At 38.2% G+C, this 16,246-nt stretch overlaps 1 protein-coding gene across 1 annotated transcript; it reads right to left on the bottom strand.

Annotated features, from left to right (window-relative positions):
• Positions 1-1,775: 1,775 nt before the first annotated feature.
• On the bottom strand, positions 1,776-2,689 carry LOC106423150 (acyl-coenzyme A oxidase 4, peroxisomal-like). Its single transcript, XM_048769451.1, has 3 exons — positions 2,259-2,689; positions 2,096-2,173; positions 1,776-2,011 (listed from the first exon to the last, which is right to left on the bottom strand). Exons 1-3 carry the CDS (start codon positions 2,415-2,417, stop codon positions 1,844-1,846), a joined length of 405 nt encoding a protein of 134 aa, XP_048625408.1. The 5' UTR covers positions 2,418-2,689; the 3' UTR covers positions 1,776-1,843.
• Between the last annotated feature and the right edge of the window lie 13,557 nt (positions 2,690-16,246).

The raw sequence follows: 16,246 nt of genomic DNA on the forward strand, positions 1-16,246 counted from the left end.
ATTCCAAAACCTTGCTAGTAGAGTAATCATAATGCATCTTCTGAGTTAGCTTCTCAAAAGTTGATCTTTAGGCATTTCCCACCCAAAAGGTGTTCGATGAAATGCCTGAAACAACTCTTCTAAGCTTTTCGCATATTTTGCCAAAGACATTTGTTGTTAGAAGTGCTAAGATAGCCTTAGACCTGTTAGTAATGATTGCTTCCATATTATTCAACCGAAGACATTTGTTGTTTGAAATGTGTTAGTAAATGAACATTCATCTAGACATTGAGTTTGTTTAGAATCGTGTCTAAGCTTAAGGTTGATAGTTTGATTGTTCGTTTGCCATCCTTAGTTCGAAACTTGATCACCCAAGGTCTAATTCCTATGCTCATGAGTTCTCATTTTCTTAGTTAAGAAAGTCAACTCATTTACCGTTTTTATTATTCTGAAATTGCATTAGTAATAATCATTAGTTTTGAAAACCTTTAAAATCATCGGTTGCATTTAGATTAAGTAAGTACTTGCATTCTCAGTGTTTGAAGTCCCTTAGAATTGGTTCGACAATCATTTATACTACAACATTTGTCTTAGGAGCCTTGAACTCCTAATATCAAAACTCAGCATTTGTTTGTCATTTGAAAAAATAACAATGCAGCATGTTTTTTTGGCCTAAAATGAAAGATATACTGAGCTTTCATAATTACGTTTTTTATAAATTAAGATCGGGCCCAATAGACTTTTAAATGACCAAGCAAAGCAAAATGAAAATTTTGAGAAGATTAAACATAGAAAATATTTTGAAAAATTTACCGCACAAAAGTCAGAGAGGAAGGGACTTGCTAAACAGGTTATTCAAACTTAGAAGAAAATTAGAAACAAAAGGAGCATGAATGGGCATTAGGCTTGGACACTCCCAATGATGCGAAGCTAACCATTGTGAGGCTTCTTGACGGTGCAGACATCCTTAGGAACCTGCATAACAGCGTTGATATTGTTTGGTAGTGGTGAGTTTAGAACCTAAAGTTTGATAAACTGAGAGCCCCAACTGCGCTGGCATTATGGCACAATGAACATGTGAAGGAAGATAATCCACGGGCAGGCACCACCCATTTGTAGTTTCAATTCTAACAACTTCTCCAGTGCCAAGGAACTCCACAATCTGTTATAATAATAAATGAGATAATGAAGGCATGAAGCAATTAAAAATGATGAAAGAAAGTTATGATTGCACACACGGGCAAGCACCACCCATTAGTAGTTTCAATTCTAACAATGTCTCCAGTGCCAAGGAACTCCATAATCTGTTATAATATCAAATGAGATAATGAAGACATGAAGCAATTAAAAAGGATGAAAGAAAGTTATGATTGCACATGTGAGTAAGAATTGAGGACACATGAATTAAGCTCAGCAACAGTCACAAACTTGACTTTCTATACACCTTTGTACTTAGTTACCTGAGGAATTTGACATATCGTGTGCATCTTTGATACCGTTGTGGATCTTATTTGCCGTACTGATGTATCTACTTGAAGTTCTAGCTGTTCAAGCTCATCTACTCCCATACCTGCTCACCTAGCAAGTGCATAAAGACAGAAGAGTTAAGTAGCTGGAGATTTGAAGTAAGTATTTACTTTTCAAGATGTGTAATGAATCACGCTAAGTACAGTTGTGAATATTGTATGATCTCAACTCTTGATTTGAGCTTCAAGTAGTCCTCGTACTTCTCATGTCATTTAAGAGAAAATAAATTAAAGACAATTTAAACGTTGAGGTTAGTCCTTGACAATTCATATATATAGAGAAGATATATATGCAAGTCTTTAGCTGATTGATGTGGGATCATTAATTGAATATCAGTCTATGTCTTGAGATGGAACCTTCTCCAAGCTAAGGACATCTTACCAATAGTGAGCATGTCCAAAGAGGTATGCACCAAATTAAAAGTCCCACAGCTTGCATCAACTCTAGATATCTCTGCTGTTGCAATGGCATTGGCTGTGATGGAGAGGCCAGGACAGCCATAACCCTAAGAAGCCCGACCAAATTAAAAAAAAAAAAAAAATCTTCCATCCACATATAAAAAAAATAGAAACAAAGCATTTCAACTTACCTTAATAGAGCCACCAACAACACCTAAAGCTCCAAGCTTTGGAATGATATGGAATGGAAACTCTGCCTTCTCCCAGTACTGATGAGTAAAAATCAAAGAAAGAAGGATGATGTCACGCAATGACAATATCAAAGTAAACAAACAAACACAAAGATAGACAAACCTCTGTCATAATGGGGGCAACTTCTTTCTCCATGAACTCCCTCACTCTTTTCCGCACAGCCTGCTCCTCCGGAGTCAATAGTTCAATGAAATGATAATAGTCTGAAGCTGTAATCAAGTATACAAACACACAGATTGAAGCAAAAGCACAACAAAACATCACAAAAATGTATATTCTCTGGAAAAAAAAATCCTTACTGCACGTTGGGAACTTAGAGACTGGAGTTGCTTAATGAAATGCAACGAATACGTTCATAGCCGGCAAATCAAAATACGAACTCTTCACCTTCTTCTCAGCGTTATCTACAATTCATTCAAAAACTCAAATAAGATTTCATTTCCTATACACTTCTGATTCCATAAGTCTATGCAATCATGTCCCTTGCATGAACTACAAATGAAAGCAATCTAAGAATTTGAAATCGCGAAATTCTTGGAATCCAAAACACAATTTCATTGACATAACCAATCATATTACTTGGTATATCAGGTGATTGACGAATGAAAACTCAACAAATTCTCCAGAAATGAAACAGGACAAGATAACAAAAGATCAAACCAGCAAGCGAAAATAGATGAATCATGAGAACGAAACATGCAAACCATTAGAGAAAAGAGATGATAACAAACTTCGATCTGTAGATGATAGCACAGTCATGGTGGCGACAATTGCGATGGAAACCTTTTCGTTGGTTTCGTGATAGGAACGAAAGAAGATAATGGAATTAATATAATAACAATCAGGAGTTTTGATCCAGGATCAGACCTGGTTACATGGAGCTTACTGTATTCAGATATTTTATCAAGATAACCAAAAGGTCATCCTGCCTCGGAGAGACGTTACAGAGTTCGGATCGACGCGGAGGTCGCATGTGAAAGAGGAAGACGACGATGAACCCTAATATCGATTGAGTCTCTAAACAGGCTAAAGGTACAGGCCTAACCTATTCATTTTAATAAAAGCTCAGCTCTCAAACACTCAATTACTGAACAGCCGAAGAAAACAATCGCAGAGGCTTTAATATGTCAACACTTATCGGGATTTGCCCCTCCCTCCATGATGACGTGGCGCAAGGAGAAGTGAGCAAACCCAACTTATTATTATAGATAGATAGATAGATATGTAATACTTTTCTGTTGTGGACAATGAATGATATTATACATGCGTATATTATATATTTGATCGGTAAATCGTATATTTTACGTACAGAGACATTTACGATTATAGACAAATCATTTACTGGAGTTACACACGTTAATGGAAGATTTAACCCCCGGTTTGAGGAGTTGTAATTTTTAATATAATCTATGATAACTCCTTTTGAATTTCATTTTTAGATTTTTTTTCAGTTTTGTTATTAGTAGAGTGGGCAAAATTTATGTCCTTTCCTATCCAGTTTTTGGATACTTAATTTAATTAGTCCGATCATCCCATTAAATTTTGTTTCGAGGAATGGGATAAACTATGTTTTCTATCTTTGCTCATGAATTTCTTTCCTAAAATGCAATTTTTTGGTGTATGAGGACACCTCCAGTAAGATACTTTTTTTTGTCATCAACTTAAAAAGATTCATACTGACTTTGTAAACCAAACAAGATACCAAAATATTAAATTTGATATAATTTCATCTCCGATTAAACACCAAATACCAGATGTATAAAATTTTAATTTACACTACAAGAAAACAGCGATATTCTGACGGACATTCCGACGGAAAATGAAATCCTCGGAATATACCGAGGAATTTCCGAGGAAATTCCGAGGAAACACAAAATTGGGTTTCCTCGGAATTTCCTCGGAATATACCGACGGAATTCCGAGGAAACTACAGTCCGTCGGAATATTCCGAGGAAATTCCGAGGAAAACTCTGTTCCTCGGAAAAAACCGATGAATTCCGAGGAAATATTATAGCCGTTGGAGAGCCGTTGGGGGATTTTACAAAATTCCGAGGAAATTCCGACGAACTAGTTTTGTCCGTCGGAATTCCGTCGGAATTTCCTCGGTATGTCGGCAGGATTTAAACTATAAATACAAGCACTCCTCTTCCTCTTCATTCACTTCATATCTTCATCCTCCCTCTTACTCTATTTACACACGAATTTGATTCATAAAAAATATGTCTTCTTCAAATTATTTTCGTTCTTGGATCGATCGACCTCATTTGGATCCGAACACGAGATTGCTTACGGAAGAATACCAACGAGGTATAACTGAATTCATGGGGTTAGTTCACCGACAACCGGAAGCAAAAACAGGTATGTTAAGATGTCCTTGCTCTAATTGTAAAAATAGAAAGGTTATTAAAGAGTGGGATGTTTGGACTCATCTATATTTGAGTGGGTTTACACGAAGTTACAAAATTTGGTATCATCATGGGGAAACTGATTATGAACATGGTAGTACTAGTGAACCTCAGCCAGCGGTTAGATTAGAAGAACCAATTAGAACGGATGTAGATTATGGTGTAGGTACTGAGCAGATGGTAAATGATCATTTTAGAGGGGAAGATTTACCCAATGCAGAAGCTAGGAGATTTTATGATATGTTGGATGCTGGAAAGCAACCATTGTACGAAGGTTGCAGAGATGGTCATTCAGCTTTATCATCTGCTACAAGATTGATGGGCATTAAAACAGATTATAATTTGGCTGAAGACTGTGTGGATGCGATTGCTGATTTTGTAAAAGGTATTCTACCCGAGGATAATGTAGCTCCTGGTTCATACTACGAGGTTCAGAAACTCGTAGCTGGTCTTGGTTTATCGTATCAGGTAATAGATGTATGCAGCGACAACTGCATGATTTATTGGAGGGTGGATGAACAGCGGGTTACATGCAAATTTTGTGGAAAGCCTCGTTATAAAGATACAATTGGAAGAGTTCCAGTGCCATATAAAAGGATGTGGTATTTACCTTTGACGGAAAGGTTGCAGAGGTTGTATCTGTCTGAACGCACAGCGCAACCAATGAGATGGCATGCGGAGCACTCAACAGATGGTGAGATCAGACATCCTTCAGATGCAAAAGCGTGGAAGCATTTCCAATCAAAGTATCCCGACTTTGCGTATGAGAGAAGAAATGTCTACCTTGGATTATGTACTGATGGTTTCAGTCCGTTTGGCAAGAGTGGAAGACAGTATTCTCTATGGCCCGTCATTCTTACACCATACAACCTCCCCCCAAACTTGTGCTTGCGACGAGAGTTTTTGTTTCTCTCGATTCTCGTTCCCGGACCAGAGCATCCTAAGAGATCACTTGATGTGTTTCTTCAGCCACTAATATATGAGTTGCAACAACTATGGGCTCAAGGTGCTGAAACATACGATGTTTCGTGTAAAGAAAACTTTCAAATGCGGGCAGTACTAATGTGGACAATAAGTGATTTTCCAGCATATGGTATGTTGTCTGGATGGACAACGCATGGAAGGCTATCATGTCCATATTGTCAAGATAACACTGATGCTTTCCAACTAAAGCACGGAAGGAAAACGTGTTGGTTTGACTGTCACAGGAGATTCCTACCACCTGATCATCCATATCGTAGGAGTAGGAATTTGTTTACGAAGAACAAGAGGGTGTTTGACAGTCCACCTCCGGAAATTTGTGGGAAAGATTTGAAGATACAACTAAGAGATTTTGGTGCAGAAAGGACGCCAGAAGTCGGTGGACATGAGCGTTTTCCGGTAGATGCTGTTGGAGAACTACATAACTGGCACAAAAAAAGTATTTTCTGGGATCTGCCATACTGGGAGGATCATCTGCTAAGGCATAATTTAGATGTCATGCATATTGAGAAGAACTTTTTTGACAATCTCATGAACACGATCCTTAATGTTCAAGGTAAAACAAAGGATAATTTGAAGTCAAGACTGGATTTAGTCGATATATGTGCTCGTTCAGAACTTCATGTTGATGAGAATGGTAGGGCTCCTTTTCCCATATACCGACTTGATGCAGCGGGAAAAGATGCGTTCTTTGATTGGATTTCAAACGATGTGGAATTTCCAGACGGTTACGCATCAAATTTGCGTAACTGTATCGACAGAAAGGAAGGAAAGTTTACTGGCTTGAAAAGCCACGATTGCCATGTAATGATGCAGCGCCTCCTTCCGTTCGCCTTCAAGGAAATATTACCACGAAATGTTCATGAAGCAATTGCAGGGATAAGTGGTTTCTTCCGCGATTTATGCACGAGATCAGTGACTCTTGAAGGTATTGAAAATTTGAAGACTAACATAGCCGTGATTCAGTGCAACCTTGAGAAGATATTTCCTCCCTCATTTTTTGATGTTATGGAGCATCTTGTTATTCACCTGGCAAGAGAATTGGAACTTGGTGGTCCTGTGCAGTATAGATGGATGTATCTGTATGAGCGGTATATGTTCCATTTGAAGAAGATGGTGAAAAATTTAAGTAGGGTGGAAGGTTCTATAGTCGCACAGATGATCAATGAAGAAACTTCAAACTTTGCCGAGTACTACTTTCCAGCAGAAGTTCAGACCAAAAACAGAAGACCTGCTCGGCATGATGATAGAGGCGAACGGGCAACATATCATGTTACGGTTCCAGACATTTTCACAGACGTTGGACGACTTAGCGGAAAACCAAAGGACCGTCGACTTACTGAGCAGGAGCGCAGTCATTTGCAAACATATTTGCTCACCAACTGCGAAGACGTTCTTCAATATGAGAGGTAAATAAATGAGCTTACAAATTTTTATTTTAACAAGTTGAAATTTAAATCTTAATTAATTACATTATTGTCATCATATACAGGATTTTCATGGCAGAAAAGCGGTTCGAGTATAGATACGCCACAGAGGACGAACTAGAAGAAATGAAGCAGAGAGAATTTACTGGATGGATGTTTACTTATGTGAGTGCTTTAAACAAATTAAAATATATTTTATCACATATTTATACTAATTCACATTTATTGATATAATATATATATATGTGCTATTAATAGGTGTCTGCTGGTTTGGCCAGAGGTGAAACATTTGACGATTGGATACGTGAGATGGTCGTTGGACCAAACTTTGTTGTGAAGTCATATCCGAGATTTTGTACTCGAGGATATGCATTCACAACTCAGAAGAGGAGACGTTCGAGTACGACTTATGATGCTGGCGTTTGTTCTGCATCAGGAGATGATGTATACTACGGACACATACATGAGATTTTGGAAATCAAGTATTTGGGCATGGTTGGATTGCGCTGTACTGTTTTCTATTGTGATTGGCACGACAACACCCCAGATCGAGGTGTGAGAACAGATGCATTTGGTGTTATATCAGTAAATTCGAGGCGAAAGCTGCAATATTATGATCCTTTCATTCTTGCTTCCCAGGCCGATCAGGTAATTAAATGTTAATTATTCAGAATGATTCATCATCATGTGTATTAATTTATAATTTTTCTAAATGTTACAGGTTTGTTATATCAAGTACCCCCGGGTAAGGAACAGAGATGATCCATGGGTTACTGTTACAAGACTCAACCCGAGAGGCCGAGTTCAGGGAAGTTCTGAGCTGGAAGACCCACTACAACCAAGCACATCCGGCAACTGTAGTGCAGCAGAAGATTTAGCTGGAGTTGGCCTTGTAGTCGATTTAACCGACTTTGGAGAGGAAGCCGTCGTTCACGTAGAGGATGAACCAGTAATTGGAGAGTTTCACCAAGATCCAGATTCAGATTCATCTGGTGATGATGACTCGGAAACAGACTACCATTGAACTTATTTTTTTTTTTTTTTAAGAAATACCGAGGAAATTCCGAGGAACACTTGATATAACCTCTTTCCTTGGATAATAGTTATTTGGTTTATCTAGCAAGGCAAAGCTGAATACGAATTAAAAGCTACACAAAACACAACCAAATAAAACAAAGAAACCATGTAAAAGAAATACGAACTCATAATTAAGAAACCTAAAAAAAAACTCAGTTCAAAATTAACAGAAAATAAGACCATAAAACGTTAGAATAGAAAAGAAAATAAAATAGCCGGTGATAGCTCCTACTCCTCGTCTCCTGCTCCAGATGTTCCTGCATCGTTGGGTCTCTTGGACCTCTTTCTTACCATGTGTGTACCACTCGAACCCGAACCAGAGCTGGATGGAGAGTTGTCCCGATGAACTACATCATCCTTTTGGCAACGACACGGCCTGATACGTGAAATGGCAGCCCAGATCTTGTGTAGCATGTCGTTGTTTGTCTTTATGCTCTGATCTCTCCAATGTTGTTGCTGGCGCGAAGTGGCGTTCGGTGGAAGCTCTTGCAGCTTGTACTGGCTGGAGTCTGATGGGAGTAGCTGATGGGGTTGTGAATCATCTGGAATGGCTTGTGCAGCCTCATCTTGTCCTTCTTCATCAACCACGCCCTTGCCTTTGGTCTGATATTTTGGCGTGAAGAAGGATGGCTTGTCTACTAGTGCGGTAGCAGGGGGTAGAAACTCAACTGCAGCCTCTGAAAGTAGAGCAGTCAGGCCGATCTGAGGCAGGTGGCAGTAGAGTGTTTTCTTCGCTCGGTCCTGGAATACGTAGACGTAAGGACCATCCCGATCGATCCTCGAGTGGGGACCAGCTATGAACTCCTTACTTACTAGAGAAATGACATCCAGGTAGTTCCAAGCAATGTTGTTCGATCTGTCCAGTGCTACCTGGTGGTTCTCACAGTCTACACCCACATGTCTAAGGATCCGAGTAATCACTGCACCAAATCCACATGCATTGCTCTTGGATTTGGTTACTTTCCCCTTGTATCCTGCTAAGTTTGCGGCCAGCACCGCTCCCATGTTGAAGGCAGTAGCAGGTGGGAATGTAGAGTTTCCAAATGCCGGTAGCAAATGCCTCACACCTTGGTACAGGAGGCACAACTCCCATTGCGTGACTGATGCGGCTGTGGTTGTCCCGTATAGCAATGAGCCAATGAGGCGTGTCGCATATCTCAGTACTGGGCTCCGGATAAGTGACTCCTTTGCCTGAGAAGATCTATAAACCCCTGTGCCAATCGTTTCCCAGAAGTTCAACAGCTCTGAAGTCCAATAAAGACCATATGTCCTCTCCCCCGCACTCAATCCAAATAGTCCGCAGAGGTCTGTGAAAGATACCTCATAGTATACTTTCTGCACTACGAATGCCAGAAAACCTTCCTGATGGCTATCATCGGGACGGGTGACGTATGCGGATGCTATGAACTGGCGTACCAACTCCGGATAAGTGGGTTCCTTGAGGTTGCATAGTTGGCCTAGACCCATGTTCTGGAACAGTCCTTCAATGTCTGCTTTGATTCCCAATATTGTCATCGTCTCAGGACATGCTAGTTGTGTAGCCGGAACGGCTACCTTCTTCATGTTGTTGTAGTGGGTGGTATCAGACTTATCCCACTTCTTTGGCCTTTGCTTCTCCAGCTGTGACGAACCCGCTTCTTGTGTGTTTTTCTTTGCTGATGTTTTCGTGCGCTTCATTCTCTACAAAATAGAATCATTGCTCTCAACATGGTTATAATCAATTAAGAAGGCAAAGCTGAACATGAAAATGAAAAGCAAAATCGAGTTGTGATAAAAAAAAACGAAATTGAAAAAAATTCTCTATCCCTAAATCATCTCAAATCATGTTCCAAACTCGTTGATCACAGACAATTGTGTTCTATTCCATGTTTAAACATCTGTTTCATGCATATTTGATCAAGGAATCAACACGGAAATAAGAAATTCACAAAACCCAAAAAATTGCTCAAGAACACGATTTCAGAATGTGGAGATTCGCGGAGTATACCTGTCTTAGGGTGAAGACGAGTGTAGGAATCAGGTAGAGCTCGAAAAATCAAGTGGAATAGAGCCCAAAATTGTTCAAATCGGATGATTATAGAGAGAGAAAGGGGGGGCGAATTATAGGGGAAATCGGAGGGGATGAGAGTTCTAAGGTTTAGATCCAAAAAAGGTCGGGTTTTGCCTTATAATTCTGTTTTCCGAACACGCATCGATCGATGCGTTTTGTTTCTATAACGCATCGATCGATCACATTCTTACGGCCCGGGCCATCTTGGTAATCGATCGATGCGTTTTTGTTCTATAACGCATCGATCGATGCGTTTTTAAAAAAACATACAAGATTTTCCGAGGAAATTCCGAGGAACAATTCAGATTGTCGATCGATCGATGGGATACTCTCATCGATCGATCACAATCTTACGGCCCGGTCCATCCTAGTAATCGATCGATGCGTTTGTGTTCTATAACGCATCGATCGATGCATTTTTAAAAAAACATACAAGATTTTCCGACGAAATTCCGAGGAACAATTCAGATTGTCGATAGATCGATGGGTTACTCTCATCGATCGATCACAATCTTACGGCCCCGTAAATCCTAGTAATCGATCGATGCGTTTTTGTTCTATAACGCATCGATCGATGCATTTTTAAAAAAACATACAAGATTTTCCGATGAAATTCCGAGGAACAATTCAGATTGTCGATAGATCGATGGGTTAATCTCATCGATCGATCACAATCTTACGGCCCGGTCCATCCTAGTAATCGATCGATGCGTTTTTGTTCTATAACGCATCGATCGATGCATTTTTAAAAAAACATACAAGATTTTCCGAGGAAATTCCGAGGAACAATTCAGATTGTCGATAGATCGATGGGATACTCTCATCGATCGATCACAATCTTACGGCCCGGGCCATCTTAGTAATCGATCGATTTGTTTTTGTTCAAAAACGCATCGATCGATGCGTTTTTTTAAAAAAAATTACGTTTTGAAACCCCAAACACTAGTTCGTCGGAATTTCCTCGGAATATTCCGAGGAAATTTCGAGGAAGAAGAGGGTTTCGTCGGAGTTCCCTCGGAATAATCCGAGGAAATTCCGAGGAAATAGGGTTTTTAAACCGAAAACAACGTTTTGCCGTTTGAATAACACCTATATAACCCTTATTAAGTGTCTTACGTTCATTATGAAGTCAAAAATTTGTTCCTTACCGTATAATTAACACTTTTCCGATTGTATGAACGAAATCTCGCAACATAAGAGAAACACTTATACCTTTTAACGAACGGTAAAGGGAATACTTTCAATTAGTTTTGAAATTTGTTATTTCATGGTTTATGCTCATGTATACAAAGAATCCTCAATGGTATGCATTACAATTGTATAAGAAATGAAATACGGCAAAAAAAATTGATGTTTTGAAACCCCAAACACTAGTTCCTCGGTATTTCCTCGGAATATTCCGAGGAAATTCCGACGGATATTTTACTATCTGTCGGAATTTCCTCGGAATATTTTCATTTTACCGGGCAAATATTTCGCGAAAATTGAAATTAGAATTCCGACGGAATTCCGACGGATAATGTCCGTCGGACCCTAGGTTTTATAACCACGAGCCCCTTCTTCTTCCCCATTTCTCTCTTCTTCCTCTGCGCGACTCCTCTCTTTCTCTCCGGCGATTTCCCCCTGAAATCCGACGATATCTCCGGCGATCTCCCTCTTCTCTTACACAAATCATGTAAGGACCCTATCCCACTCTCTTAGGTTCTATTTGTTAGGTTTTTGTGTAGTTTTGATAGATTTTTGTTAGGGTGATTGGTTAGGATTGTGATTTGGTTGTATAATAGGTTTAGAATTGTGATTTGGTTGAATAATTTGTTTTGTTGAATTGATTTAGAATTTTTTTATAATTTTTTTTTTTTTTTTTGTATTTATAAAATCGATTTTTGTATATAAAATCGATTTTTGTATTTTACAAAACGATTTTTCTATATAAATTCGATTTTTTGGATTTTACAAAAAAAAATTTCTATATAAATTCGATTTTTTGGATTTTACAAAACATTTTAATTATTAAACAATTTTTATTTATTAAAACTATTTTTGTTTATTAGAACTATTTTTATATATTTATTAAAAAAATTTAATATATATAAATCTTTTTCTGTGATTAAATTATTTGGGATTTTTTTTTAATAAAAAAAATTAATTTATATATTTCTGTATTTATTAAATATATTTTTTAATTTACAGGTCTCATGATGATCAGACCCGGCCTCGACAGCGTCGTGGTCGTGGTGGTACGGGGAGCCAGTCTCGGGATTCCAGCCATTTTCAGGATTCCCCTTCGCCCCACAGCTCCAACCATACATCTCCCTCTGCTGCACCCGCTCATGCTCCTCTCGCTCCCGCTGCTGCATCCGCTCCTGTTCCTCCGGGTCCTCCGGGAGTGATGAGGGTTGCGGAGTTGGTTCAACAGCCCGGTCGTGACCATCTTCCGTATCTCACTCCGTATCCACATGGACGGGGTCAAACATGGTAATTAAACATTTTTTTTCTTTAAATTTGGATTCATTATTAACCGTTTGTTCTTTTAATAAGGTTCAACCGATCCGGGAACGGGATCAGCGCATGGATCAACCGTATGATGTACTCGGCCCTCGACAGTGGACATCCGACTTTCACTCACTTCCCAACCGACAAGCAGGTTCTGTGGTTTCGTCAGTTTGCGGTAAGTATTCTAATTTTTTACTTATATTTTTAATCTTTAATATAAATTTTCTACTAATTGTGTTTTTTTTTCAGCAAGAGTTCAACTGGAATTCCGATGAGACGCTCTTTATCTATCACCACTTCGTCCATAAAGTAATGGACAACTATGGGAAGCAGATCCACGAGTGGAAGAAGAAGTGGGAAATCAATAAGGTTCGATTTAATTTATTAAACAATTTTTTAATTTATTAAACTATTTTTTAATTTATTAAACTTTTCTTTTTTTTTTAATTAAAAGGTCCCAAAGTCGATGAACGATACGGTCTGGAAGGAGTTGTGTGCGCATTGGGATAAGGAGGAGACGAAAGAAACTTCTTCCACCAACTCCACCAACCGCAGGAGCGACCGTAAAGGGAAGGGCATCTACAAGCATAACTTGGGTGCTCAATCTATTGCCACTCTCGGAGATCGCATGGTAAGTTCAACCGCTTTTTCTTCAATTATTTGAGTTTCAGAATTTAAATTTATTGTGCATTTCTTCTAATTTCTAATGTTTCTTTAATTTTATGTTTTTTTTCAAGGCGGAAGAAAATGATGGCGAGCCGGTCGATGATCTCGCCCTAATGAGGAGGGCGTATACCAACAAGAAGACCGGCCAGATTGATGACGGTCTTGTGAGGGACGTGGTCGACCTGGTCCAAACTCAGGTGGTAGACGAAGTGTCTCAGCTTCAAACCGAGGATGACGCTTCGACGGCTTCGACCAACTTGTCCCGGTTTCGAATCAACGAAATCGTTGAATCCGTAAGTTTTTTTTTTTTTAAGTTCAATTCATTTATTTCTTGGTTTAAATTTCTAAATTTGGCTTTTTTCTATTCAGTCGGTTCCAAAGAAGAAGGGACGTTTGTTCGGTTTGGGTCGTCGCACCCGGTCGGTTCCTCCTTCTTCTGCACCACCGCCCTTTGTTGATCCAGAAGTACTTACGGCTCAGTTGAAGGACAAAGATGATCGAATATCTTTGTTGGAGACCCAGATGGCGGCTCAACAGGCGGGCTATGAGGCACAGAGGAGGCTGAACCAGCAAATGATGGAGATGATGCAGAGGATGTACCCGAACGAGGTGTTCCCGGACGTGCCAGACCCGTAGTTTTTTTTTCCCCAATCTCGGAATGTTTTATTTTTATTTGTGAAACTTTGAATATTAATTAGTATGATTTCAATTTTACTTTTAATTTCATATTTTCGAATTTAAATTTCAGAAATTTTATTTTTTCAAAAAAATTAATATTTTTTACATTTCGAGGAAATTAATTATATTTTTCACTACATCGATCGATGCGTTTTTGAACAAAAACGCATCGATCGATCCGTTTTTTTTAAAAAACATAGCGAGGGACATTTCCCTCGGAATTTTCCGAGGGACAACTCCCTCGGAAAATTCCGAGGAACGGATCCCTCGGAATATACCGAGGGAACAGTTCCTCGGAATAAACCGAGGAAAAAGTCCGTCGGTATACTCCTATCGATCGATGTATATATGTCCAAACACGCATCGATCGATGAACTTCCGAGGAATTATCCCGACGAAGTTCTACCTCGGTATATTCCGAGGACTTTTCCGACAAACAAGGGATCCTCGGAATTTCCTCGGAAATTTATTTCCTCGGAATTCCGTCGGAAAATTCCGAGGGATTTCAGAGGAAAAAAGAAATTCCGAGGAATTATTTCCGACGACGTATTTCGTCGGAATTGCGTCGGAATAACGATATTCCGACGAAATTCCGACGATTTTTTCCCTCAGAATCCTTGATGTTTTCTTGTAGTGTTAGACTAATATTTCAAAAAAACAATATGTATACAAATTAACTAAAAATAACATATATAAATAAACAGATTGATAAAATTATCAAATTTTAATAAATAAATATAATAAATATAATTATTTAATTATAAATAATTAATGTATTAAATTACTAAAACTAAAAAATTAATAATATAAAATATTGTTTTGGTGCGATGGTTAGAGATGAAACATAAAGTTTAATATCAAACCACTAAATTTGATATAATTTCAACATCAAATTTGGTGTTTGGTGTTGTCAAAAAAAAAAAAAAAATTGGTGTTTGGATAAAGATACCGTAAATTTGGTGTTTGGTTAGAGATGCCGTGATAAACATAATTTCTGTCGTATAACAATTTATTAAAAGAAAAACAGGTCAAGTAAAGGTACAATGTCAATTCCAATACAACCCACTAAGTGCACAAATGAATATAAGTATTACAGTTGAAGAACACATTTAATCAGTGCCGGCTTAACACCAAGGGCAAGCAGAGCAATGGCCCTAGGGCTCATACAAAATGTGGAAAATTTAATAATATTAGGGGCCCATATTTTTCTAATAACATTGTATAATATTGGTTAAAATATAAAATGTATGATAGAAACAGTTAATTATAAAAGGTATTTGTATTTTATTTGTAAAAGAAAAATAAATATAATCAATTTATTTTCTTTTAAAATTAAAAATTGACACTCTTAATAATAATTTTAAAATTAATTAGTTATAAAATTTAGAAAAGAAAAATTTACCCCAGGGCCTATAGTGATACTAAGCCGGCCCTGCAAGTAATACAACGTGGTCGCTTGAGAGTAGCCTCTCTATGGCTTAACCACACACGCACTGGCAAAGCCACCTTGAAGAGAGGGGTCACTTACCTATGAAATCTATAAAATTTACTTTGTAACCGTATTTTCAAAGTAATTGTTGTGGTGTACATGTTAAATTCCTCCTTTTTGACATATATATGCTTAAGGATAGACACGGATCGAATATTCAGGTTTTTAAAAATATTTGTGATCCGAACTATTCTGTCAAATAATCAATGATTCGATATTAATAGGGACAAATGTCCCACATCGATAGTTGGAAGGACTACCAATTGGTCCTAAATCATATATATATATATAAAATAAATTGGCTCATCCACTTATCTCCGATTAGTTTTAGTTTGAAAAGTCATCTAGCTTAACATGGTATCAGTGTCCGAACGTTACAATCCCACCCGATCCATTATCGATCCAGCCCAAAGTTGGCCAATCGAATCCTTGTCCAAACATTTCGAGATTGACGCTTAAAAAGTCATCATTTCAAAAAAGCGTATTAGACACAAAGTGTCTCACATCGGAAGTTGGAAAAGACATTTACTAGTATATAAGATAGATGAATCAATACACTTATCACTAAATATTGGTTTTAGGTTGGAAGTCCATCTAACTTAACATGGTATCAGAGCCCGATCCAAACAATCCAACCTGATCCATTATTGATCCAGCCCAAAGCCGGTCCAACGATCCTTACCCAAACATTATGAGATTGTCGCTCAAATTTTTTAGGTTTTTAACCGGATATCCGATTCGATCCGTAGAAATAAAATAAAAATTATTTTTTTTTGAAAAAAATACCAAAATAATATAAATAATAATAATATAGTACAAAAAAA

This window comes from Brassica napus, chromosome C9 (assembly GCF_020379485.1).
Source record: "Brassica napus cultivar Da-Ae chromosome C9, Da-Ae, whole genome shotgun sequence".
Classification (NCBI taxonomy): domain Eukaryota; kingdom Viridiplantae; phylum Streptophyta; class Magnoliopsida; order Brassicales; family Brassicaceae; genus Brassica; species Brassica napus.

Coding starts and splice junctions, on each gene's coding strand:
- LOC106423150 (XM_048769451.1), bottom strand. CDS start 2,417: ATGTTTTGTTGTGCTTTTGCTTCAATCTGTGTGTTTGTATACTTGATT. Junction 2,174..2,258: donor TTGCCCCCATTATGACAGAG/GTTTGTCTATCT, acceptor TTTACTCATCAG/TACTGGGAGAAGGCAGAGTT. Junction 2,012..2,095: donor TTGTTGGTGGCTCTATTAAG/GTAAGTTGAAAT, acceptor CGGGCTTCTTAG/GGTTATGGCTGTCCTGGCCT.